The sequence below is a fragment of the Neomonachus schauinslandi genome, chromosome 9 (assembly GCF_002201575.2).
Source record: "Neomonachus schauinslandi chromosome 9, ASM220157v2, whole genome shotgun sequence".
NCBI classification, from domain to species: Eukaryota; Metazoa; Chordata; class Mammalia; order Carnivora; family Phocidae; genus Neomonachus; species Neomonachus schauinslandi.
In genome coordinates, this window is record NC_058411.1 from 138356925 (window position 1) to 138384011 (window position 27087).

The window sequence follows — 27087 nt, forward strand, 5'->3', positions numbered from 1 at the left end:
ATGCACTTCTGTCTTCTTAGCGAAGCACAGGGGGGCTTCATGGGTTCTGTGGTCTGGACTCTGCAGTAGCTCTGGGCCTGGTCTGCTTCTCTCCTGAAACTTGCCCTATACCAGAGTTTCCTCAACTGTAAAATGAGGGGGATCGATCAGATAGATGATCAGTAAGCACCCTTCCAGTTCTAAAATTCTGCGGTTCATTATACTTTATTTTTGTAAGTAAACCTTTGCCCAATGTGGGGCTCGAACTCATGACCCTGACGTCAAGCGTCATACGCTCTACCAACTGAGGCAGCCAGGTAGAGCTTATATTTTAGAAAAGATGAGTTTGTTACTGTTTTAACTTCAGGAGGCACTTCAGTATTAAGCATTTGTCTCTTATTGCAGAATGAAGGATTGTGTCCCATTAGAGCAGGCTCAGGCATCAGCAAACAGTGCTTCTAAAAAGGTCACCAGTGCCCCCCCTCAACTGCTGATTTTAGTGGCCTTTCTCTCCCTTGACCTTTTAAAAATTGTGAACTGTAACCACATCTATCAGTCTCTTTTTGGTCCTCCTCTAACTTGACCCCCCTGATAACCACTTTTCCTTTCTTATGTTCAGCTTCCGTAACACTCTTGTCCTCCTGTGGTCTCCTGGGTTGTGCTTCTGTCTCCTTGGATTACTTGTCTCTGCCTATCCCCTCTCTGTCCAGATGTCAAGCTTTCATCTTCCAGATGTCAAGCTTTCATCTTCCAGCTGAGCTTCACACTAGTATTTCCAACTTGGTCGTTCCACAAGCCCTTCAAACTCAGAGTGTCTAAAAAACTCTCAAACTGAGTCTCTTGTCCTCACTTTGAATCCCCCAATCTGCTCCTCTTCTTGTATTCCTGTAATTGACATCATCATCTACCCAAGTTTTGTTCATCTACCCAAGAAATTCTAACCTTGACCTCAGATGTTTTATTTTATGTGTGTTGCCTTTTTTTTTTTAAAGATTTATTTATTTGAGAATGAGAGAGAGAGAGCATGAGAGGCGGGGGGGGTCAGAGGGAGAAGCTGAGGGAGGGTCAGAGGGAGAAGCTGAGCAGGGAGCCCGATGCGGGACTTGATCCTGGGACTCCAGGATCATGACCTGAGCCGAAGGCAGTTGCTTAACCGACTGAGCCACCCAGAACTTCTTAACCGACTGATGTACCCTCAGATGTTTTCTTTTATCCCCCACATTCAGCTGGTCCCACTACCCATTATTTCTAAATGCTTCTGGCTCATCCTGTCCTCACCATCCCCATGTCAGAGATCCTTAATATTTTTTGCCTGGGCTTTTGCAAGACTGTCCCTCCCAGTCCCTCGGCTTCCTATCTGCCACTTACTAAAAGAAAGATCCAAATCTGTGTTGTTGGATCATCAAAACTATTCTTTCCATAGAGGAGTGCTGTGTCAGTGCATATTCCAAGGAAAATGCTTACTTGAGGTATCCAGCTAGAATTTTTACTATTTTTATGTCAAGCTATTGTGTAAGATCAAAGACACTGCTGAGAGGGCTGTTAGTCTGTATAAAGAATATGTGGCAGTCAGACGACGATCCTGTGACCAAGGAAATAGACCACGGCAGCGCACTTGCATTCTAGAACAATGCTGTCCAATCCTGTAACAGGGTCCTGCTCAAACACACATCACAGTGTTTTACATGCTGAGTACATGCTCTGAGTGGATATCTTCCAATGGTTCTGTGACTTCGTTGGCTTCACAACTACAGTGCGAAGACATGATAGCAAAATTATCTTATCTCTGGGTACTTAGGACGCTGGCCCTGGGAACATGCTTGAAGATGGCAAGTTTTTGAAGCTTTCTGAATAACTTTCAAGTTAATCAACAAAGTGCAAGTAAATTTCAAAAGTGGTGTCTACGGCTCACTCCCATCAGCCATCGGAATGTTTGGTGTGCTGCTGACGAGTTAAAGGATGTTGAAAGCTCCAGTTAAGGGGTGCCTGGGTGGCTCAGTCATTAAGCGTCTGCCTTCGGCTCAGGTCATGATCCCAGAGTCCTGGGATCGAGCCCCACATTGGGCTCCCTGCTCGGCAGGAAGCCTGCTTCTCCCTCTCCCACTCCCCCTGCTTGTGTTCCCTCTCTCGCTGTCTCTCTCTCTGTCAAATAAAGAAAAAAGGTTTAAAAGAAAAAAAAAGCTCCAGTTAAGTCCTTCCGAAAGAGAGAAACATGGTCCTGCAGGTGAAGCAAACAAGCATCCTTTACTTTTCCTTCATGGAAAAGGCAAATGAAAAGGAGTCACAGAAGTCATAGATGGCCAATACACTGAGGGAAAATGTGCAATTTCAGCTATAATCCAGCAAGTGCAAATCAAACAAGGGAATGACACTTTCTGCCTGTGAAACTAGCAGAGATTTAAAAGGACAGTAATACTCAGAGCTCTTGAGGGTGAGAGGCTTCCATAGTGGGAAGGGCAAATTAATTCAATCCTGGAAGGAGAGTGTTCAGTAGCTACTCTTCTAGGAATCAAATGTAAGAAAATAATGCAAGATGCGATTTATGTTTGAAGACATTTATTTGTAAGAATTACAGTCTAAATATCCATTGATGGGGGGCGCCTGAGTGGCTCAGTCGTTAAGCGTCTGCCTTCGGCTCAGGTCATGATCCCAGTGTTCCTGGGATCGAGCCCTGCATCGGGCTCCCTGCTCCGCAAGAAGCCTGCTTCTCCCTCTCCCACTCCTTCTGCTTGTGTTCCCCCTTTCACTTTGTCTCTCTCTGTCAAATAAATAAATAAAATCTTTAAAAAAAAAATAAAAAAAATAAAAAAATAATAAATAAATAAATATCCATTGATGGGGTGCCTGGATGGCTCAGTCGGTTAAGAGTCTGCTTTCGGCTCAGGTCATGATCCCAAGGTCCTGGGATCGAGTTCTGCATCAGGCTGCTTGCTCAGCCTCTGCCTCCGGCTTGTGCTCTCTCTCACTCACTCTCTTTCTCTCAAAATAAATAAAATCTTTTTTTTTTTTTAAAGATTTTCTTTATTTATTTGACACAGAGAGAGAGCACAAGTAGGCAGACAGGCAGGCAGGCTGAGGGAGAGGGAGAAGCAGGCTCCCGATGATGCGGGTGCTCGATTCCAGGCCGCTGGGATCATGACCTGAGCCGAAAGCAGACCCTTAACTGACTGAGCCACCCAGGCGCCCCCAAATAAATAAAATCTTAAAAAAAAAAAATACACACGGATAGCAAAACAATTGAATTACGAAGTACCTCCAGCCACAACATCATGCAACTGAATCACTGGAAAACAAAGCTATATGTAAGCATTTAGGGATGTAGCATATATGCAGCGAAAAAAGGATACAAAAGTGCTTTGATGTCGATTTTGAGTTTTAAAGTTTTCGTTTAACTATATAAACCCCTGTAATTTGAAAGAACCATGCCCAGGTGCTCTCCATTTGTGTGCCAATCATGTGACCTGGGGAAGTCCCTCAAGCAGTTCAGAGCCGGTTCTCTCCTGCGTAAAATGCCGATAATGCCGAACGGGGCTGTCCTGGAGATTAAATGGGATCGCTGTCTAGAAAGGTGCCGGGCCCGTGAGCAGGGACGCAGCGTTCCTTCCCTTGCCCTCGAGGGCACGACTTCCCGCACGTGGGGAAGGCTGCCACCAGAGATCAGCTCCAGGCTCGCCATCTGCCTGCGCGGGGGAAACGAGTTAAAGCGTCAGGCTCTCCTGCTGAGCCCGCTCCCGCCCAGTCCGCGGGCTGCGGTTCTCGCCCCTTCCCGGCGGCCTCCGGGCGGCGGCCAGGACTTCGAATCCAAACAGTGCCGGGACGGGGTGTGGCCCGCACGCCGCAGCTGGCGCGGGGCGGGGCGGGGCGGCGCGGGGCGGCGCGAGGCGGCCCTCCAGGCTCCGGCGAGACCAGGCGCCGGCGCAGACAGCGACCCCACCGCCAGTCCGAGAGCGAGCGTTTCCCACGCCCAGCGCGCGGGCCCTCACCCCTCACCCCGGCGCGCCGGGACCCAGTGCGCGCTCGCGGCTCGCCGCCAGGGGGCGGGGCTTGGCGAGGAGCGACGGGTCAGGGCGCCAATCGCGGGGCTGCTCCGCCTTCGGGCTCGGTTTGAAATTCCGCGGTGGCCTAACGGCTCCCGGAGCCGCGGCTTGAAGCAAGACAGCCGGTGCTTGTGGGAGGTTGCTGCGCCCAGCCCCGCGTGGAGGAGGTCTGGGGCCTCGACGGCCGGCTGCTTGGAGCGTCCGCCATGAGGAGAAGGTGCGGGCCGCGGGAGAGTCGAGGGGACGCGGGAGGGAGCGACCCCCGTCCCGGGTGCGGGGCCCCCGAGGCGGCCCGGGGCGCGGGTGGTACGTCAGCCCGCGCCGAGTGAGGCCCGGGCGCCGCCGGCAGGTTTGGGGAGCGCTGAGCTGGCGCCCGGGCCGAGCGCCCGGTGCGGCGGAGGCAAGGCCTGCCGCGCACCGGCCCCGGCGGCCGCGGGCTCCCGAGGCTCCCGAGGCCCGGACGCGCCGCGGTGTCCGCGAGCCCCGCCCGCCTCTCAGGTGCTGCCTCTTGGCACCTGCGGCCTGTTCTAAGTCCTGCGTCTGTTGTGGTCCGGCTTCTCGCTTCCGTTTAAATAAGGCGGTCAACTGTTGCGTTTATCCGGGTCTTCCGCGGGGTCGGGCTGCAGTGCTAACGTTCTACCTGACTCGGACAGATAGCCGGCTTTCCCTGCAAGTTCAGGAGCTCCAGTAAGGAATTCCTCTCCGGTGGTTTCCACGACTCCCCCGGCCGTGCTGGGGAAGGGGCGGCCGGCTTGAAGTAGGGGCCAGACTCGCCCCACCGAATGTCAGTTGTCTCTTAGCCCCCTCGTCCCCTCGATTTTCCCTCCATAGCACATACTGCCGTTTAGTGGAAGGTTTGCTTATTTATCACCTTTCTTTTGCTCTCAGAAGGTCAATTCCAAAAGGGCAGCGATGTCAGTTTTGTTCTAAAATAAGGATAATACCAGGGCGTAGGGCTCTTGTGTTAAAATGTCTTGTGATAAAAACGTTAACCCTACTTTCTGAAAGGGGTGGGTGAGGCACTGTGATGATTCATTATTAGTTTGTAGTTATTGGTCAGATTGATTGCTCTATGGCTGTAGAAAGTTCTTCCTTCCATAAGTACTAATTCCCGTCGTTCTTTTTCAAGTGCTTGCCTTCCGGAGAATGGGAATTGAGTACAAATTATGGTACCATTGGAAAAAACAGCCAGGGTTTTAAAAATACAATAAAGCTGTTATTTTTTAAAAATCTGGCACATAATCTGCAGTGTTTTTTGGTTTGTGACTTAATTGAAAAAGTTAGCTATGTTTACTAATTTAGCCAAATTGCTTTTACAGAATTAAATGACATGAGATTTGTAGCTCTCAGAGCCAGTTAAAACCAAAACAAATGTCTGTACAGCAAATGGACAGCTAGCCTCCAGCAGATAAATGGGCCACTAACTAAAAGCAGTATGCACACTGTTGTTATAACGTAAAAGTTAACCATCCCTTGGATTCCATTACTTGAACAAATCTTATTGGGTCTGTTGCAAAATGGGTGTTTGGAATTACAAATCTTCTAGTTAGAGACCCTTCTCACTCCAGTACTGTTTTCAAAGAATTAAAAAATGTTCCACCCTTCACAACATTCATACTAAATCTTTTTTTTTAAATTTTTTTTTTTTTAGATTTTATTTATTTGAGAGAGACAGAGATAGTGAGATAGAGAGCACAAGTGGGGAGGAGAGGGAGAAGCAGGCTCCCCACAGAGCAGGGAGCCCGATGCAGGACTCGATCCCAGGACCCTGGGTTCATGACCTGAGCGGAAGGCAGACGCTTAACCGACTGAGCCACCCAGGCGCCCCATACTAATTCTTTTTTTTTTTTTTTTTAAGATTTTATTTATTTATTTGACAGAGAGAGACACAGCGAGAGAGGGAACACAAGCAGGGGGAGTGGGAGAGGGAGAAGCAGGCTTCCCGCGGAGCGGAGAGCCCGACGCGGGGCTCGATCCCAGGACCCCGGGATCATGACCTGAGCCGAAGGCAGACGCTTAACGACTGAGCCACCCAGGCGCCCCGCCCCATACTAATTCTTATATCACCCTGACACCTCTTTCTTTCATTCCTAAGATTAGGCTTAACTTTGAAAAGACAGCCACAGTCTCACTCCTCCCCCAGCTCTGCTGCCACGGCCCTGGTCCAGGTCACTCTCGTTATCTCTTGCTGTGTTCTACTGGCCTTTTTTTTTTTTTTTTTAAGATTTTATTTATTTGCGAGAGAGAGAATGAGATAGAGCATGAGAGGGAGGAGGGTCAGAGGGAGAAGCAGACTCCCTGCCGAGCAGGGAGCCCGATGTGGGACTCGATCCCGGGACTCCAGGATCATGACCTGAGCCGAAGGCAGTCACTTAACCAACTGAGCCACCCAGGCGCCCTTCTACTGGCCTTTTAACTGGTCTCCCTGCATCTGCCTTGGCCTCCTGAAGCTTATTGTCACCACAGGAGCCAAAATCCTCCAATGATTTCATATTTTAGAGTAAAAGCCTCTCTGCCTTTTTACAAAGGCCTCTGGAGTCCTATTGTACTCTACTCCAGTCATACCAAAGTCCTTGCGCTTTCTTGAACCTACCAGGCTCTATCCTACCTCAGACGTTGGCATTTGCTGTTCCCTCTACCTAGATCTCTCTTCCCCAACATGTCCCATGGCTTGATTCCTTACCTCCTTTAGGTCTTTGCTCAAAGGTCCCCTCAGGGAGGACTTTCCACCATTTAATGTAAGATTTGCTTATTGATCACTTTTCTTTTACTATTAGAATGTAAACTCCAAAAGGGCAGGGATGTCAGTTTTGTTCAGTGCTGAATCCCCAACACTTAGAATGCACCTTGTATGTAATAAACATTCAAGTAGTATTTTTGAATGAATAACTCGATGTTTCAAAAAGTTGTATGATCGTAAGATGCCTCAGTGCATTCGCTGTGCATAATAATTCTCTTGGTGCAATTACATACTGCCTGTAAATAGATTTGGGTAATTTCCCTAAAAGTACAAATTTGAGTTTTTTATTCTTCTAACACATCACCAAAAAGCTGAGGATACTTAGAAAAATACTTCCCAAGGACACAAACGGTTGTAAAAAGGTCCAATTTTCCCAGTCTCTTGAAACTAAATCACTGGACTGGAAAAGATCTCAAATGAATGATTTCTTACCTTTCGTGTAGCATAGAGTTTGATGGGTTTTAGTATATTCACAGAGTTGTGCAATTATCACCACAGTCAGTTTTAGAACATTTTCATCATCCCTTCAAAAAGCCCATACCCATTAGAGGTCAGTCCCTTTTCCCACCTTCCTCCCTCCCCACACCCCAGCCCCACAGAACTACTAATCTACTTCTGTTTCTTATACATTTGCCTATTCTGGATATTTCATATAAATGGAATCCTAGGATACATTGTCATTTGTGACTGGCTTCTTTCCCTTGGTGTAATGTTTTCCAGGTTTATTGCTAGATAACATTCCATTGGATAGGTATATCACATTTACCTATTCATTAGTGGATGGCCATTTTGGGTTGTCTCTACTTTTTGGCTATTATAAATATGCTGCTATAAACATTTGTATATGAGTTTTGTGTGGACGTGTTTTCATTTCTCTTGGGTAAATACCTAAGGAATGGAATATCTGGGTTATATGGTAACTCTGTGTTCAACTGAGGAACTGCTAGACTGTTTTTCAAGGAGGCTGCACCATTTTTACATTCCCACCAGCAGTGTATGAGGGCTTTCGATTTCTCCACATCCTTGTCAACACTTACTACTGTTTTGTTTTCTTTTTTAACTTTTTTATTATAGCCATCTTGGTGCCTGTGAAGTGGTATCTCTCTGTGGTTTTGATTTGCATTTCACTAGTGGCTGTTGTTGCATTTCACTAGTGATGTTCAATGTGTTTTCACATGCTTATTGGCCATTATATATCTTCTTTGGAGAAGTGTCTATTCAGATTCTTTTCCCATGTGCTAGATTTTTATGCTTCAGAAAAGTGATCACTTTACCCTCTGAATGTGTTACAGAGCTAGGCAGCACTGCTTTTAAATCTGTCAATATGTGAGAGCTTATAAACTGAAGGTAGCTGGAAGTTAGAGGCATAATGAGCCTTTGGCAGGAACTCAAGGCCACTCATTTTACATTTATTGAACAATTGCTGTGCAGTAGGGTCTGGTAAAATGAAGATGGATAAGATCTGGTAGTCCTTGCCCTTGAGTCTATGGTCTACAGGGTGGATGGGGTTGGGGGGGAGGAGAAGTGACTGTGAGGAATCCACAGCTGTCCAAAGAATGTAATGGCAGGTGGAAGGTAATGTACAGAAGCATGACCGTATCAACACTGAGAGCTACACATGGCTGAGTGAGGGGCATGTCCAGGAAATGCTCAGAAAGTCAGTTGGCTGGAGTCTTAAGGAGTGAGCTGGTGAGAGAGATTAAGAGACAAACCTGAAGAGGGGTTTTAGAAATCCTTTCCTTTGAAAGTGGTTGAACTGTTTCCTGAGGGCAATGGGAAATAGTAGTTCAGTCGAGGCCTGATTGGATTTTGTTTTCAGGAGAACCTAGCTGCCCTAGCTGTGCCTGTTGGCTAGGGTGGGGTGGGCCAGACTGGAAGAGACTGTAGAGCACTCCCTAAAGTAGTGCCCCTCAGGGCACGCCCCAGGCTGGTCTGGTCTGGCTCAACGCCCGGCTTTTGCATTCAGATTGAATATTGACCACAGACGAGATCTTGTAGTGTTTTTTTTTTTTTTAAAGATTTTATTTATTTATTTGACAGACACAGCGAGAGAGGGAACACAAGCAGGGGGAGTGGGAGAGGGAGACGCAGGCTTCCCGCAGAGCAGAGAGCCCGATGCGGGGCTCGATCCCAGGACTCTGGGATCATGACCTGAGCCGGAGGCAGATGCTTAACGACTGAGCCACCCAGGTGCCCCGGATAGGCAACCTTTAAATTGGGATTTCTTGGCTAGAGAAATGTCTTAGATGTGAAAATATTCTTGGAGATCTAGGCTGGTGACTCATAGAACCACTGAATACTCGGAGGCACAAAGGGGGCCAATGAGAGCCTTGAGCCCCCTCGCTTGTGGATAGCACACGAAGAGCTTAAGTGACTTGTTCTAGGCCTCACTGCTGCCTGGTGGCAAAGCACATCCACCTTCCCTGGTGCCAGAGCAGTGTCTTTGTTAGCCATTTATATCTAAGAAAGGAGAGAAAATTTCTCTATTTTTGAATGTTATGTGAAGCAGACTAATGGTTATCATTTTTAAAGTTAAACTTTTTTTTTTAAGATAAAATACAAGGTGCCCAGTTAAATTTGTATCAGATAAACAATTTTTTAAAATAAACTTTTTGTAACTGAAGACTAACATACTGAAATGTGCATAAATCCAAGTCCCAACTCAATTTTCACAAAGTCAGCACACACCTATGTAACCAGTGCCCCTTGTATCCCTGCCCAGTCACCACCTCCCAGGACAATGGTGACCACCGTTCTGACTGCTGAAAGCATACCTTGGTTTTGCCTGTGTTTGAATTTTATATAAATGGAATCACATAATGATATATGCTTGCTTGTCTCACTTGTTTCACTTAAACTGTTTTTCCTTTTCTTCCCCAACATTTTTTTTGTTTTTCCCACATTAGTTTTGTTTTACCCCCCTCCTTTTTTTTTTTAAGATTTTATTTATTTATTTGAGAGAGAGAGTGCATGCATGAGTGGGGGGGAGGGGCAGAAGGAAAGAGAATCTCAAGCGGACTCCATGCTGAGCCAGGAGCCTGAGGCAGGGCTTGATCTCACAACCCTGAGGTCATGACCCTAGCTGAAATCAAGCGTCTGAGCCACCTAAGGGGCCTCTTACCTCCTTTTTTTTTTTTTTTAAGATTTGAGGTATAATTTACATACAGTAAAATTAACTCATTTTACATGTATAATTTGAATTTTGGTCACTGCATACAGTTAGGTAGTCACCATCACGATCTAGGACCATTCCATCACCATAAAAAAAAGTTTCCCTGTGCCTTTCTGTAGTTGATCTTCTGCTCTGATCCCAGGCTTTCTTTCACTGTAGTTTTTTTTTCTAGAATTTCATAAAATGAAATCCTATAGTATGTAGTCTTTTTGCATTGCTGTATTATTCCATGGTAGGAGTGTACTGTTTATTCTGTTGGTGGACATCTGGGTTGTTTCTACTCTTATGCTATTATGAGTAGTGCTGCCCTGACCCTCCTGTGCGTGTCTTTTTTTTTTTTTTTTTAAAGATTTTTATTTATTTATTTGACAGAGAGAGAGACAGCAAGAGCAGGAACACAAGCAGGGGGAGTGGGAGAGGGAGAAGCAGGCTTCCCGCCGAGCAAGGAGCCCGATGCGGGACTCGATCCCAGGACCCTGGGATCATGACCTGAGCTGAAGGCAGACGCTTAACGACTGAGCCACCCAGGCGCCCGTCCTGTGCGTGTCTTTACCACGTGCAGGTTCAGTTCTGTTGCACCCACCCGCATGTAAAAGTGGAACTGCGAGGTTTGGCTTCAGTAGATGCTGCCAGCAGGTTTCAAAGTGGTTGTACCAGTTTCCACTCCGGACAGGTAGTATATGAAAGTCCTGGTTTTTCTGTATCCTCACCAACACTTGATGTTTGTCGTTTGTAATTTTAGCCATTCTGTAAGTCAGTAGTTGTAACTTAAGAACAACAAAATTGTAATGAGTTGCCGGCTGTTTTATAGGAGCTTCTCACCAAGCAAGGTCTTGTGTTAGGTGGGAGTTTATTTTGTGTGGCTTATCTTTCCTTTTTAAGTAATCTCTACACCCAGGGTGGGGCTCGAACTCACAATCCTGAGATCAAGAGTCCTATCTTTTGCTTGACTAAGCCAGCCAGGCGCCCCTGTCTGTTTTTCTTTTATAATTCTGTATTGTACTGCCATAGGTAGAATTGTTGATGAAAGTCCTGATTCTGAGTATTATTGAGAGGATTGACTTTCCAGGGCACCTGGGCTGCTCAGTTGGTTGAGCATCCGACTCTTGATCTCAGCTCAGGTGTTGATCTTGGGGTCATGGGTTCAAGCCCCTCGTTGGGTTCCACGCTGGGTGTGGAGCCTACTTAAAAAAAAGAAGAAGAAGAAGATTGAATTTCCACAGTGTAAGATGATACCGAATTTTGCTTTGCCAGTGTTGTGTTTTTGAAAAGAGCAGTTAAAGCTGAATGCTTGTTTTCAATTCGTTTTAGCCTGAGGCCACTGAGAAAGGAGTCTATTTTCTGTAAATACTGCTTTTAGTCTGGGGGCAGTGGCTCATGTTCCTGGCTTCTCTTTTGCTTTTCAGTGAGGTGCTGGCAGAGGAGTCGATAGTATGTCTCCAGAAAGCTCTGAATCACCTTCGAGAAATCTGGGAATTAATTGGGATTCCAGAGGACCAGCGGTTACAAAGAACTGAGGTTGTAAAGAAGCATATCAAGGTGAGTGAGTCATACTGGTCTGTTTGCAGTGGGACAGCCGTACGGATACTGGTGTCCCATTGGAGATGGTCGGGGAAGTGACACTGGGGTGTCACAGGCTCTTCCTGGTTTTGTTTCTATTTAAGTCCTTTCTTAAGAATTTGTAATTATGAAGGTTTTGGTGTTGTTGGTTTGGAGTTTTTCTCCCATTGGCCCCAGACTTTTATGGGACTGTTTTCTCTCTTGTAGGACCTCCTGGATATGATGATTGCTGAAGAGGAAAGCCTGAAAGAAAGGCTCATCAAAAGCATTTCCATCTGTCAGAAAGAGCTGAATACCCTGTGCAGCGAATTACACGTCGAGCCATTTCAGGTACATGGTCGGGCCTTGGGGGCTCCTGCTTGGTCTGAGATTTAGGAAGGAACTCTGACTTGGGGCTGCAGATGGAAGATTTCCTTGTAGAATCTTGGCCATAAAAAGCGGGCAGAATTTGCCACCTAGTTAATTAGTTCCAGCAACTTTCACTTAGGTAAAGAGTTGCCCCGTTGAGAGGTGGAACAGCTAATAAGTTTTACAATCCTTTGAGCAAAAACAGCTTCCTCTTGCCATCATTTTGTGGGGCATATAACTTTTTTTTTTTTTTTAACTCTAAGGAAAAGCTAGGTATAGATGGTACTGTGCTATTCTTTCTCCGAAAGAAAATGAAAGTCACTATCTAGGAAGCAAAAGTGACTGGTGATACAAGGGAAAGTTACCAAAAGACCTGCCTTTGGGGGTTTTTTCATACCCAGTAGTTGTATACCACTGAACCAGCCAGAATGGCTACTTGAGGAGAAATGTCTCAAGAGCTGGAGTGTCTGGAGAGCATAGTCAAATTCAGAGCATGCAGGATTATCTGTGTACCAGGCTGAGAGGTTGCCGTTTGGTGGTCCAGCACAAGGCAGGGCTTGAATGAAGACACCAGCAAGGATGAAATGAACAACAGATAGGATAGAGGGTCCAAAATATGTCCCTGGGGAGGACCAGTAAAAATAGTGTTGGGATCATAAAAATGAAAACCAACGTGGAGCTTGGGAAGGTAATTCAATAGCTGTGAATGTAGGGCTAGCACTGGATGGCTGTAAGATTCTTGGGTCCCTCTCTCTGTTACAGCAAGAACTACCTGGGTATCTAGATGGAGTCAGCCTAGGAGGGAGTTTCTTCCTTTTCCTTTTCCTTTCCTTTCCTTCCTTCCTTTCAAAAGATTTTCTTTATTTATTTGAGAGAGAAAGCACAAGTGGGGGAGGGGGGACAGAGGGAGAGGGAGAAGAAGCAGACTCCCCGCTGAGCGGGGAGCCTGATTTAGGATTCGATCCCAGAGCCCTGGGATCATGATCTGAGCCGAAGGCAGACGCTCAACCAACTGAGCCATACCTGGCAGCCAAGAGCAATCAGATAGATCATGACATTAGTGGAATTTCCTGGAATCTACAGAAATGGCATATATATCATTGATTTTATTTTATTTTATTTATTTTTAAAAAATTTTATTATGTTATGTTAGTCACCGTACAGTGCATCATTAGCTTTTGATGTGGTGATCCACGATCCGTTGTTTTCATATAACACCCAGTGCTCCATGCAGTACGTGCCCTCCTTAATACTCATTACCGGGCTAACCCATCCCCCCACTCCCCTCCCCTCCAAAACCCTGTTTGTTTCTCAGGTCCATAGTCTCTCATGGTTCATCTCTCCCTCCAATTCCCTCCCCCATTTTTCCCTTCCTTCTTCTAATGTCCTCCATGCTATTCCTTATGTTCCACAAACAAGTGAAACCATATGATAATTGACTTTCTCTGCTTGACTTATTTCACTTAGCATAATCTCCTCCAGTCCCAGCCATGTTGATGTAAAAGTTGGGTATTCATCTTTTCTGATGGCTGAGTAATATTCCATTGTATATATGGACCACATCTTCTTTATCCATTCATCTGTTGAAGGGCATCTCGGCTCTTTCCACAGTTTGGCTATTGCGGACATCGCTGCTATGAACATTGGGGTGCATATGGCCCTTCTTTTTATATCATTGATTTTAGACAAATAGTTTCTTTAGTCTTTTTCTTTTAACTTTCAATGTGAAATTAGGTGAGAAGTTAGATATACAGTGATATATCTCCCTTAAATTATATGACAGTCTTTTATTAGTTCATGAACGTTGAATAAAATTGTGTAAATTTTTAAGTCCTATAACTGCCACTTTTTTTCCTCTTGTTAATCAGTTGGAGTAGAGCAAGGACTATTGATTTTTATTGGTTAGGTGATATTCTTAGGAGTATTAGGATGAGCATCATGTTTTGAACTAAATATACTATGCTATAGCTAACTCAAAGCAAGCTTTCCAACCACTTTTCACCTCTTGCAAAAGTGTCCTGGTACCTTTCCTTATTCGAGACCTTTCCTTAGGGAACTCTGTGCCATATTGTTTTGGCCATGAGTTGACTTATTTATAAGTTTACCTTAAAAGTCTGTCATCCAAGGGGTGCCTGGGTGGCTTAGTCAGTTAAGCGTCTGCCTTTGGCTCAGGTGATGATCCCAGAGTCCTGGGATTGAGTCCCATGTCAGGCTGCCCGCTCAGCGGGGAGTCTGCTTCTCCCTCTGCCCTTCACCTGGGCTCGCTCTCTCTCTTGCTCTCTCAAATAAATAAAATCTTAAAAACAACAAAAAAAAAGGCCTGTCATTCTAGCCCTCTTCCATTGTCCTTCTCTTCATTTGAAGAGATCCACTTGGAACTTTCTCACAATAGTACATTGTCTCCTGCAGGAAGAAGGAGAGACGACCATCTTGCAGCTAGAAAAGGATTTGCGCACCCAGGTAGAACTGATGCGAAAACAGAAAAAGGAACGAAAACAGGAACTGAAACTACTTCAAGAACAAGATCAAGAGCTGTGTGAAATTCTTTGCATGCCCCACTATGACATTGACAGCACCTCAGTTCCCAGCTTAGAAGAGCTGAGCCAATTTAGACAGCACGTGGCCACGATGAGGGAAACAAAGGTAAGCGCTTGCAGTCATACTTCCTAAAAGTCAGTTTTGACTTTCCTGTAGGTAGGTACTTGTAATCATTTTATTTTATAGGCATCTAGACGTGAGGAGTTTGTCAACATAAAGAGACAGATCATCCTGTGTATGGAGGAATTAGATCACACCCCAGACACAAGCTTTGAAAGAGATGTGGTGTGTGAAGATGAAGACGCCTTTTGTTTATCTCTGGAGAATATTGCAACACTACAAAAGTTGCTTCGGCAGGTAATGACTACTCACGTTATGGCCTGGGATCTCCATAGTGTCCAGAGATTTGAAAAAACTGACAGTTTTGTCCTTCTGTCTTAAATAAGCCAGTGTAAGTTAAAAGAATGAGGGAGGATAAAGATAGTAAATATTATATAACCTCGGGGGGTTTTTTGTCTTCTTTTCTTTTTAACAAAAAATGTATTTGTGGCTCTAAGAATGAAATTGAAATCTTGGATGAAATACTATTAGTCATGTGAATTAACTTAGTATTTAATTTTTTTTAATAATCTGAATCCTAATTCATGGGGCTTGAGATTCTACCATAATGGCAGCCATACAGTTTGTGTTCAGAAGTCATGAAAACACACTTCTTCACAATCTAGTAAAAGTGCTTCTCCTCTCTGTGGGTCCAGACATTTCTTTGCGGGAAGCCACAGGGCTGGCCTTCTTTGTGCTGCTGTCTTTGCCATAACCATTGGCTCTCCTTGCTACAGCTGGAAATGAGAAAATCACAAAATGAAGCAGTGTGTGAGGGTCTGCGAGCTCAGATCCGAGAGCTCTGGGACAGGTTGCAGATACCTGCAGAAGAGAGAGAAGCTGTGGCCACGGTTATGACTGGGTCAAAGGCCAAGGTCAGGAAAGCGGTAAGAAATCCAATGGGCACTGGGTCAGCAGTCTCTACGAGTGTCAAGTGTATTGTCTTCAACAGTGTCTGCCTCAAGCGAGCCTGTTTTTTGTTTTAAAGATTTATTTATTTGAGGGCGCCTGGGTGGCTCAGTCGGTTAAGCGACTGCCTTCGGCTCAGGTCATGATCCTGGAGTCCCGGGATTGAGTCCCGCATCGGGCTCCCTGCTCGGCGGGGAGTCTGCTTCTCCCTCTGACCCTCCTCCCTCTCGTGCTCTCTCTCTCTCATTCTCTCTCTCAAATAAATAAATAAAATCTTAAAAAAAAAAAAAAAGATTTATTTATTTGAGAGAGAGCGTGTGCGCAGAATGTGCAAGAACACGAGTGGGGTGGGTGGTGGAGGGAGAGAAGCAGACTCCCCACTGAGCAAGGAGCCTGATGCAGGGCTCTATCCCAGGATCCAGGGATCATGACCTGAGCCAAAGGCAAACACTTAACCAACTGAGCCACCCAGGCATCCCACGAACCTGTTTTTAAGGCAAGCATTAGACAAGGGTGGCTGTACCCTGCTCATCTTCTGTCCTTTGTGGACATTTCTTAGGTTTCTGGCTCCCATGATATCAGCATTATAAAAAGTGTTGACTGGGGCACCTGGGTGGTTCAGTGGGTTGGGTGTCCAGCTGTTGAGTTTGGCTCCGGTCATGATCTCAGGGTCGTGGGATCAAGCCCCACACCCAGCTTGGAGCCTGCTTAGGATTCTCTCCCTCTCTGCCATTCTGTGCGTGGGCATGCACACTCTCTCTCTTAAGAAAAAAAAGTGTTGATTTACCTCTGTGGCTTTGTGTTATCATTTTATTTAAACGCCGGGGGCTTTTGAACTTCTGTATTCCTATGTGAGAGTAAACGTATGGCAAGCACCTTTACCAAGTCTCTTTGTTACAGCTGCAATTGGAAGTGGATCGGTTGGAAGAACTGAAGATGCAAAACATGAAGAAAGTGATTGAGGCAATTCGAGTGGAGCTGGCTCAGTATTGGGACCAGTGTTTCTACAGCCAGGAGCAGAGACAGGCTTTTGCCCCCTACTATGCTGGTTCGTACACAAGCGGAGGTCTTCCTGAGGGCAGACATTCACCAGCACGTATTTCCTCTACCAAACAGATACAGCTGCCTTTTCAAGCCATGTAGCATAAATTGCCATTCCTGCATAATTAACATTTGCAAATGCCACTAGGAAATAAAGGGCCTCTTGATTCCTGAAATAGTAAATCACCGTAGCCTGTAGTTGTGAGGCTCAAGTCTGTTGGGTGCTTACTCCATGCCAGGTGCAGTGTTAGACCCGTAACACTATTATCTCACTTAATCCTCACCTCAAGAGATGAGGACATGAAGACATATAAATGTTCAGCAAATGCACTAAGAGGCACACAGCAGGTCAACAGCAGAGCCCATGTTTGAATCCATCCCCAAGAGCTCAACAGAATTCGAGTCTGACCTGAACAGAGTATAAAGATGAGATTGTACTAAGTTTTTATTTTTATTTTTTTTTTAAGATTTTATTTATTTGACAGAGAGACACAGCGAGAGAGGGAACACAAGCAGGGGGAGTGGGGGAGGGAGAAGCAGGCTCCCCACCAAGCAGGGAGCCCAGTGCGGGGCTCGATCCCAGGACCCTGGGATCATGACCTGAGCCGAAGGCAGACGCTTAATGACTGAGCCACCCAGGCGTCCCTGAGATTGTACTAAGTTTTTAGACATTTTCTGTGAGCAGGATGGAAAGGAAGACTGTGAAGGAAACCTAGAACAAGGCAAGAAGTGACACAGAACTTTTGAAAATCTTCATCATTGTAACCTACACCCTAGCCCCTTACTCCCTACTCTCCCCAGACTGATCATGTGACAGAGCTGGCTTTATCATCCACAATATATACTTAATCATGTGTCATTTTTACTATAAGGAAGAAAAACTGATTTCCATCTGGGGAGGATGAGGGATTAGTAAATTGGGATGCTAAACACTAGAGGAATTTTTTAAAACTTCTGGGCCTGTATCTTGCAGAGGACTACACGGAAAATCTGCTCCAGCTCCATGATGCTGAGATTGTGCGGTTAAGAAACTACTATGAGGTTCACAAAGAACTCTTTGAAGGTGTCCAGAAGTGGGAAGAAAGCTGGAGACTTTTCTTGGAGTTTGAGGTACCGCCCTAGCTTCTGTTTCCCTAGAGTACAATCAAGGCTTAAGGCCTGCCCTGCACAGAGTCAGAATCCACTCTCCTTTCTCTTTACCAGGTTTCTAACACCCTGTCTTCATCACTAAGTTTCTGAGTTACTGCTAACCCATCTGTGTTTGCAAAGCTCATAGGTGGGAGCATAGAACTAAATTAATGCCTTCAATAAGGTAGAATTCTTGCATAAAGAAGTCCAGAGGTACAGCATACAGGGCAGGTCCAGCTGTTCGACAGTCAGTGGTGTCCCAGGCTTCTCCAGCCCGGGGCTCCCCCACCACTAAGGGGTGGACATTATCCTCAGGTTCAGGGTAGCTGTAGAGCTCCCCCTGTTGCGCTTCATGCCCTGCCCCTCCAGCCCCTCTGAGGGCTCTTCCCAGCCCCTCTGCTTGCACACCACACTAGCTGCTGGTGAGGCTGAGGGAGCTTTTGCCACAGATAAATTCAGGTTCTCCGGACAAAGGAAGGAGAGGGCGGATGTGGGGCCAGGCAGTTATTATTTGCTACCATTCCAACTTCTGTCTTCTTAGAAAGTTGCCTGGGTATTAGGGCACATTTGTATAGTCTGAATTCCTCTTCTTCTGACAGACTTGGCACTCACAGCTTTCCTCAGAGCTTTTCTGAGCTCAGGGCTGGGAGGACTTGGTTGAGCCAGACGAGACATGCAGGGCACACGGAGACTCCTTCTCAGAGCTTGAAAGGGACCGTTAAAGAATCTGAGTTCAACTCCTTCAAGGTTATAGGAGGGAAACGAGGACTCAGATGGAGAGACCTGTGTGAGATCTCACAGCTGTTTAAGAATAGATGTCCTACTGTTACTCCTTAACTTGTGGTTGAAAGCAAGAAGGAAGGGTAGTAAATGTCAGTAAAGAGCCAGATAAGTAAGTCTTGTGGACATGCCAGTATTTAAGGAAAAGTAAAAGCATTACCATCCCCTGTAGTTAGTGTTTATGGGCAGTTAGCAATCAAGTGGTCTGGAAGGGGGAACGATTTCTTTACAAGCTTTGCCTCCAAATTGTCAAGATTGTTTCTAAAGTTTTCTGATGATCTGCTCCAATTTTTGAGTGTATAAATCTAACTTATATGCACAAATTACATGCTTAAATTACTGTTCTGGTATACCGTATACATGATACAGTAACAAAAAACAGAAAAGAGGAGGAAGCCTAACACTTTACATGTTTACTTGCCTATTTTGTGAGTGTTAATTTCATAAACACCAGGTTATAAACCACCTAACTGGGCACATTTAAGCTGCATTGTCAATATGCTAGAAGTGAGTGGGCAAGTAGGGGTGCCACCACCAAGCCCTCCCGAGTGTAGACCTCTCCCTTGTCCCTCCACATATATTCCCTATAGATGACAAGCCATCTTTGACATCCGAACCAAGGAAGGGAGCCAGTGACATTGTGCATTACATATTAAAGCCTATCTTTTATTTTTTTTAAGATTTTATTTATTTATTTGAGAGAGGGAGAGAGCCAGGGGGAGAGGCAGAGGGAGAAGCAGACTCCCTGCTGAGCCAGGAGTCTCAAGCGGGGCTCAATCCCAGGACCCTGTGATCATGACCTGAGCTGAAGGCAGATGCTTAACCCACTGAGCCATCCAGGCGCCCCCTCTGTTGCTTTTAGATTAAAAAGGAAACCGTAGTTTTTTTACACGCCAGTGGATGATCTTGCATGTGCCTGTGGTGCTCACACCCCACTCTCCTGTCTTAGAACACCACCATTTCTCGCTGCTGACAGTGGATGGGAATGCGAAACTCTCTGAGTCTCCTTAGTATGTATCAGTTTATGAGAGCAAGGAATCTTAGCAGTAGTTACTAGTCTGATCATCTCAGGGCCTACTCTAATTAAAAGGTATTTTTTACAGAGAAAAGCTTCAGATCCAAGTCGATTTACAAACCGTGGAGGAAATCTTCTAAAAGAAGAAAAGCAACGAGCCAAGCTTCAAAAAACACTCCCCAAGGTAACATCGCTACTAAGAGTTTTTGGCGCTTGGCTACAGAATACCTTACTTTTTTGTATAGCCTTTGCTTTGAATTGTCTTGCCCCAGAACTGTCTTCTTTTCCAAAGCTTAGGCAAGGATGGTAAGTATATACCGAGCCTTCCTGGTGTAAGCACCTGAATATCAAGGTTTTTTAGCTTTCTAGGGCTGCCATAGCAAAGTGCCACAGACTTGGGGGGCTTCAGCAACAGAGATTTATTTTTTCACAATTCTAGAGGCTAGAAGTCTGAGATCAGAATATCAGTAGGGCTGGTTTCTTCTGAGGCCTCTCGCCTGACTTGTGGATGACTTGCCTTCTCCCTGTATCTTCACATGGCCTTCCTTCTGTATCTATATCCAAATTTTCTTTTAACAAAGCCACCGGTCACGTTGGATTAGGACTCACCTGAATGACCTCATTTTTTTTTTCCCCCAAATGACTTCCAACTTCATTACCTGCCTGTCCAAATAAAGCCACATTCTGAGGTACTGGGAGAGTTAGCACTTAAACATGACATTGGGGAGGATGCAATTCAGCCTATAGCATAAGGCAAGCTTTTGAGAAAGTGCGAGAGTGCAGGGTGGTGGGGTGGAGGGAGGGAGAAGCAGACTCCCCGCGGAGCAGGGAGCCTGACACAGGGCCCACTCACAGGATGGGGAGATCATGACCCAAGCCGAGGGCAGACGCCCGACTGACTGAGCCACCAGGCGCCCCCTGTTGTCCATTTTAATAGTAGTAGTAATTGTTATCCTTTATTAAGTGCCAGATACTGTTGCAAAGTGCTTTCCATTTATTAATTCATTTAGTTGTCACAACATCCTTATGAGGTTGGTATCATTTCCATTTTTATAGATGAGGAAATGCCCTGAGAACTTCAGTAACTTGCCCACCTTTTCATAGCCAGTGAGAGGTAGATTCCAGATCAGAACCCAGAGAGTGGTGCTCGTAACCCACACTGCCTACTTCATGTTGTTCGTCTTCCCCAGTGCTGCCTCCAGCTTTAGGCACCAAAACCCTAGTTAGACTCTGGGTTCCTGCCTTTTCCCACCTTCATGTGTGTTATGAATAAACCATTACTAGGCTTTACTTTCCGGTCACTCTGACCTGTACCCACATGGGTCCAGCAACTTGATGTTCAGCTCATGGTTCTCTGGGGTGGGGTCCTCCTTTGGGAGAATCATTTCATTCGAGCTTCATACCAAAGATTTGAAGTAATTAGCATGTCCTTGTCTGTGATCCCAGTTGGAAGAGGAGTTGAAGGCACGGATTGAAATGTGGGAACAGGAGCATTCGAAGGCATTTGTGGTGAATGGGCAGAAGTTCATGGAGTACGTGATGGAGCAATGGGAGATGCATCGACTGGAGAAGGAGCGAGCCAAGCAAGAAAGAGTGAGCGAGCATAGTGGGGGACAAAGGGACAGGGGGAATGTGAGCAGCCCAGGGTCTCTGCGAGGGATGAGGGGTGGCTGAAGAGGTAGCCCTGGGTACAGGGACTGGGCACTCGATTTCTGGCCCTGCTTCTGTCCCATCTCAGGCCTATTCCCTTCCTGAGATTTATCACTGTTGCTTCTGACTTCCACACAGCAACTCAAGAACAAGAAGCAGACAGAGACAGAGATGCTCTATGGCAGTGCTCCCCGAACCCCCAACAAGCGGCGAGGACTGGCACCCAACACACCAGGCAAAGTGCGCAAGGTGAACATGAGGCTTTGTGAACCACTCTTTTTTTTTTTTTTAAAGATTTTATTTATTTATTAGAGAGAGAGAGTGAGTTACCAAGAGCAGGAACACAAGCAGAGGGGATTAGGAGAGGGAGAAGCAGGCTTCCCGCTGAGCAGTGAGCCCAAAGCGGGCTCGATCCTAGGACCCTGGGATCGTGACCCGAGCCGAAGGCAGACGCTTAACGACTGAGCCCCCCAGGCGCCCCTGTGAACCACTCTTTACGAGGGGCTGTTGAGGCTAGGGCTCTTGGCCACCTCTTGCCTCCTGCCCTACAGATGGGAAAGGGTTTTGGGGGCCTTCTGGTTTGGGTTCCTCTAAAAGTATGAATGGAAGACTATACTTATCCCCAGCAGCAACTCGATAATGACAGTCATGGAGCGATCAGCTCGGATGTGTGCCTGTTGTTGAGGTCTCGGGTTAAACTCAGGGGAGACCATACTGCCAACAGTCTGTAATGATGAAGACCTTCAGAGGTTCATCCTGGAATTCCAACAAGTGACCGTGGTATTCTGTGAAAGACTTTCATGTTTAGTAAATGGAATATTCAGTACTCCTCAATCTCTGGAGCAGGAAATTGGGGAGAATTTTAACCTTTTCTTTGATAAATGAAGTAGAGCATTATTTCCCTTCTCTTTCCTCAGCTCATATTTTCTAACACATAGATAGTTAAAGAATTACCTGCAGGGGCGCCCGGCTGGCTCAGTCAGTAGAATATGCGACTCTTGATCCAGGGACCAGGAGTTTAAGCCCCATGCTGGGGGTAGAGGTTACTTAAAGAAAAAAAAAAAAATCACCTGCGATAAACTCCAAGAGGACCACTGAGAATATTTGTTTTTCCTGATTTTAAAAAAGCTTTTAAATAATATATTTTTAAAAACAAAACAGAGATTACATGTAATTTGGATTTCTGCCTTTTCCCTACTTGGTATTGGTTGTGATTTTTTTTCATAGCATCAAACATTCTTCAAATACACGCTCGTTATTATTAGCTGTACATTCTATCCTGACATGCTGTCATTTATTAAACTAGCTCCCTATTGTTATTATGTAGTTTTTAAAGATTTTAAAGATTTATTATCTTAAAGAGTGTGCCTGCCCATGCTCAAGGAGGGGGAGAGGGGCAGCGGGAGAGGGAGAGAATCTCAAGCAGGCAGGCTCCATTCCCAGCACAGAGCCCAGCCCAGGGCTCGATCCCATAACCCTGAGATCACAACTTGAGCCGTAATCAAGCCAGACACTCAACCGACTGAGCCACCCAGGTGCCCCTACCCAGAGTTTATTTTTTGAAAGTTTAGTTTTATTGAGTAAAATTGGCACATGAAGTGTATGCTTTCATAAGTTTTGACACACGTATACACCGCGAAACCATCACCACAGTCAAGCCTGTGAACACAGCCATGGCACGCAGCGTTTCCTCGTGCAGTTGGTGTTCCCTTTGCTCCCCCACAGCAGCCACGGACTTGCTGTCACCACTGACTAGTTGCATTTCCGAACATTTTATATACGCGCAATTATACAGTAGGTATTCCTTTATGGTCTGGCTTCTTTCATGTAGCATAATATTTGTGGGATTCATCTACGTGGTTGCATACGTAATAGGTCACTCCTTTTTAATGGGGACCAGTAGTCCATTGCATGACTCGACCACAATTTGCTTATGTGCCTGTGGATGGACATTTGGCTTGTTTGTGGTGTTTGGGCTATTACACAAAAAGCGGCTATATTTGTACATTGGTCTTTGTTTGGATATCTGCTTCCATTTCTCTTGTGTCAATACCTAATTTGATTTAGAAACAAAATGGCTGTGCCATTTTATAGTTCAGTCCAGATAGAAATCAGCTTTGAACACTTATCACAGGTTTCCTCAAAGCTCTTAACCATGGAAACCCATCTTTCTTAGACGGTTTCCTATATTCCTCTCTCTTTAGTGTAGGGTTGGGCTGCTGAGCATGTTAAATATGTTCTGTCCTTCTGGTCTCCTTAGCTGAACACTACCACCATGTCCAATGCTACGGCCAACAGCAGCATTCGGCCGGTCTTCGGGGGGACAGTCTACCGTTCGCCTGTGTCTCGACTTCCACCTTCTGGCAGCAAGGTTAGTATGTTCTGCGTACAAGGACGTCACCAACACAGCTCCAGCCTATTTAGGGGCCCCACCTGCTTGTGCCAGTTTCTAAGATCCCTGGATTCAATTTTCATTGAGATGCTGAGAGTAAGCTAGCTTATCTGTCAAAAAAAAAAAAAAAAAGTCATTCTGAACCCCAGTAGTATCATGGGAATCACTGGGATGTAATTCTGTGGGCTCAGTTCAAAGCCTGGTCTTCAGCTGCTGCTGAGTGAGGTCCGATGACCCTGGTCCACGAGACAGTCGGGTACCCTCACGTAAGGAGAGGTAGGGAATATGGGCTAAATGTGTCTTCCAAGTATTTTACAGACTGGGCTCAAGAGAGGTACTCTGCAAACCATTAAGAATTCATATATTTTTTAAAACCACAAGTAGAGACATGAATAATATAAAGACATTATTAGCCTTTGGCCACTTGCTCGCACAGACGTGCGTGCGTGTGTGGGTGTGTGCGGGTATGTGTGGTCATTATGAGCATGATGCACGGATTTCTCTCTTTTCTTTGCAGCCAGTCATCACTTCCACTTGTTCGGGGAAAAAAACACCCCGTGCTGGGAGGCATGGAGCCAACAAGGAGAACCTGGAGCTCAATGGCAGCATCCTGAGCGGTGGGTACCCCGCCTCGGCCCCCCTCCAGCGCAACTTCAGCATTAATTCTGTTGCCAGCACCTATTCTGAGTTTGCGGTAATTCACCTTTTCTAATATCTACCAGTCTCTGGGGAGCACACAGTTGGGGCAGAGCGGGTTTCTTCCCCAGGGCACCCAGACGATTAGGACAGTTCTTTGGAGGCTGAGAATCCCTTTCCTGCCTTGACCGTGGCATGGGGTCGGGTGGTTTAAGGGGATATATAAGAAGGAAGTTGGCAGTAGCAACTCGACATTTAACCTGGATCCTTCTGCTTAAGAAATACCATTCCCTGGCTGCAGGAGGTGACTTCTGATCACTGCCCTGGTGCTCTCTTGGTGGAGTTCTTGGTAATTGTCTTAATTCTTTGTTCTTAGAAGGATCCGTCCCTCTCTGACAGCTCCACTGTTGGGCTTCAGGTCTGTATGGCAATCCCTGCATGTCCCATGTCCGTTTTCCAAACTCCTCTGTCACATCTGCTGGCTTAATTCCCATCTGGGCACGGAGCTACACTAACCAATCTCAGCTGTACTATCCTAGAACCTTTTTTTACAAAGGAAGCAGGAATTCCTAACGCAGAAATCAAAAATACTTTCTGATTTAAGTCCCAACAGCCTAACCTGCTGATTAACACCTGTTCAGACTTGAATTGGATTCTCAGCCCTAGCTAAAGTCAGGCAAAGTTTTTTTTGTGATGTATTTCACACCAGAAGACCTTCACCCTCCCCAGTTGTGACATCAGAGGCCTCCAGTGTGCTGGAAAGAATAGAGGCCCCATCACGTGGGGAGGGGAGCCCCAGCTGTGTGCTATCATGAGGTTCTTGGCCTGTGTGCTGATTATTTCCTGGAGTATATGCCTTACTAACCGCCTGGGGATGAACTGCCAACTTTCTGTCTCCTGTGAGCTCCCCACTGCTTGTGTCCTTGCCTCTGAGCTGCTCAGGCATACACGCGGCTCTGAAAAAGTGGTTTTTTCCCAGACACTCTTCAGTTCCTAGTAACCTACTCCATCTTGACTAACACTTAACTGCAGTGCCCTTTACTTAACAATGTGTGCTCTCTCCTCTGTGTCTTCCTGTTGGGGGGGGAGGGGGCTGCTCCTCCCCCATGCTGCCGACTACCTTGCTGCAGTGATGGAGAATGGGGCAGGTGCCCGAGGCTGGAGCTCGGAAACTAGCTTCATACTATGGCACTTTTTTCAAATTACACGACTGATAGGGCTTTATCTACAGAAGTGTGTCACTCTGGCTAGCTGACTGCTGGACAGAGGGTCCCGCTTTCTCTTGCTTGCTTGCTTAGCCAAGCCCCGTGTCATCCCCTTGGGGCTTAAATGTATTTGCTTATCTTTATGGCAAGGCCGAGGGAGGGAGGGTCTATCTGGTTTGGGTTGCTATGGCTGGTAGACTCCACCAGGCAGTACAAAGCCAGCGGACTAACCTCGACTAACCTCTCTCTTACTCAGTGGTCATTCGTGCTTTATCTTCTTCTATTCCATGTGCTCCAGCATGAGATCAAATCACCAGCAGGTTACAAGGCCCTCAGCCCCAGGGATTGGTAGATAGATGGTCTGGCCCCCTGCTTTATAAAGGGCTCAAAAGACCAAAGGTTGTTGCCTGCCCAGCTTGATAACTCCAGAGAGTACTTTGTGAAGTGTAAGGGATTTCTCTTCTGTGAGGTTTTAACAGAACGTACTGGCTAAGGAAAGGGGTCCAGGGTCACCATGTGCACATGCTTCATCTGTGACTAATAGAATGGTGCTCAGAGTCTCTCATCTGATGTTCCTAACACGACCCGTGCTGGAGAGGGACCTGGGGCTCGGAGAAACACACGCCCGTGCACACGAGGGTGGGGCGCGTGGGAGTGGGTCCATAGTGCCGCTGACCGTGTTTATTTTTCAACAGCGAGAACTTTCAAAGGCTTCCAAATCTGACGCTACTTCTCGAATCCTCAATTCGACCAACATCCAGTCCTGAGAAGCGCTGATCAGTCAGCTGCTGTGGCTTCCTGTGCTTAGACTAGATCTGATTAGACAGGGGTGATTTTTCTTGAGTTTAGGTGTGCTTGAAAATCTGGTTCCACTGCCACGGGCCTAACGACAGACGTGAATGAGAGTTACAGATGAAGATCCATCAGAGGTTTAGTGGGTCTTCAAAAACTTGATTTTGTTTTGACCCAAGAAATACATTAAAACTTAGTTCATAGTGGTAAGTGCAAATTTTAGCAGATGGAACCTGATTTCTTTGCCCCATAATTCTACTTGCCGAAGCACGAGCAAGGGCTTGTATCTCACCATTGTGTAGGAAAATGATTGTGCCCATCCTGGGGGCATGGGACATGAAGTGAGATTGGCCTGTACCCTTAGAATTAGTAATTAACATCTTTTTTGCTTAGGGATGTTCCATTAATGCTATAGCTGTGATAGCTTTGCTCTCACCTAAAGATCTGTCTCCACCACACAGGATAGCCTTCCTCCTGATGAGGGTGTCTGTGTGTCAGAAGTTGAGATGGCCTGACCTACTGCCAAAGAGGTGACAGGGAGGCTGGGAGCTCCTTTGTTTTGGTTATATAGTGCAATGCCCTTTGTGGGGTATGTGTGTCCGAACACACACGCTCACCTGAACGCTGTTTCTGTAGTCTTCTCTGGGTCGAGGCCCCCAGCCCTTTGCCCACTGGGCCGGAGTTCGTCTGCCCCCTGCAGTTGGCAGCCACGGTGGGAGGCGGTCGGGACGGGTTGGGCCATTTCTGTCCCGGAGATCTGGAACTTTGCACATGTCAGTACTGGGGAGTTCCTCACCTACCCTGCCGATCACTACTGCTCTCCCCGAAGCACTATTTATTCTCCCTCTGCCCGCCCACGCCAGTTCTACCGTCAGCACGTTCAATGGTTCTCGAAAGCTCGCGGCATGGGTTTGGTCTGTGTCAGCCATGCTGCTTAGACGCATACATGTCCTGTTTTTAAAAATATAAATATATTCTTGAAAATAAATTAATGCGTATACTGACGTTTCAAAAAGATACATGGTGGTGGTTTTTCTTTCTTCCCCCAAATCACTTTTTGGTCAGT

At 46.2% G+C, this 27087-nt stretch overlaps 1 protein-coding gene across 4 annotated transcripts; it reads left to right on the top strand.

The window, feature by feature from the left end:
* The first annotated feature begins 4116 nt into the window (after positions 1–4116).
* On the top strand, positions 4117–26309 carry PRC1 (protein regulator of cytokinesis 1). Of its 4 annotated transcripts, XM_021680557.1 has the most exons (15): positions 4117–4233; positions 11335–11467; positions 11696–11818; positions 14246–14479; positions 14561–14731; positions 15211–15360; positions 16283–16430; positions 17397–17533; positions 19435–19530; positions 20793–20939; positions 21135–21245; positions 23257–23367; positions 23906–24082; positions 24401–24442; positions 25925–26309. In XM_021680557.1, the coding sequence occupies exons 1-15, from the start codon at positions 4223–4225 to the stop codon at positions 25994–25996; spliced, it is 1863 nt and encodes a 620-aa protein (XP_021536232.1). In that variant the 5' UTR covers positions 4117–4222; the 3' UTR covers positions 25997–26309. The 4 variants fall into 4 exon arrangements, with proteins under 4 accessions (XP_021536232.1, XP_021536230.1, XP_021536231.1 ...); XM_021680555.1 differs by lacking the exon at positions 24401–24442; XM_021680556.1 differs by lacking the exon at positions 24401–24442 and having other exon boundaries at positions 23906–24005.
* The last annotated feature ends 778 nt before the right edge of the window (positions 26310–27087 follow it).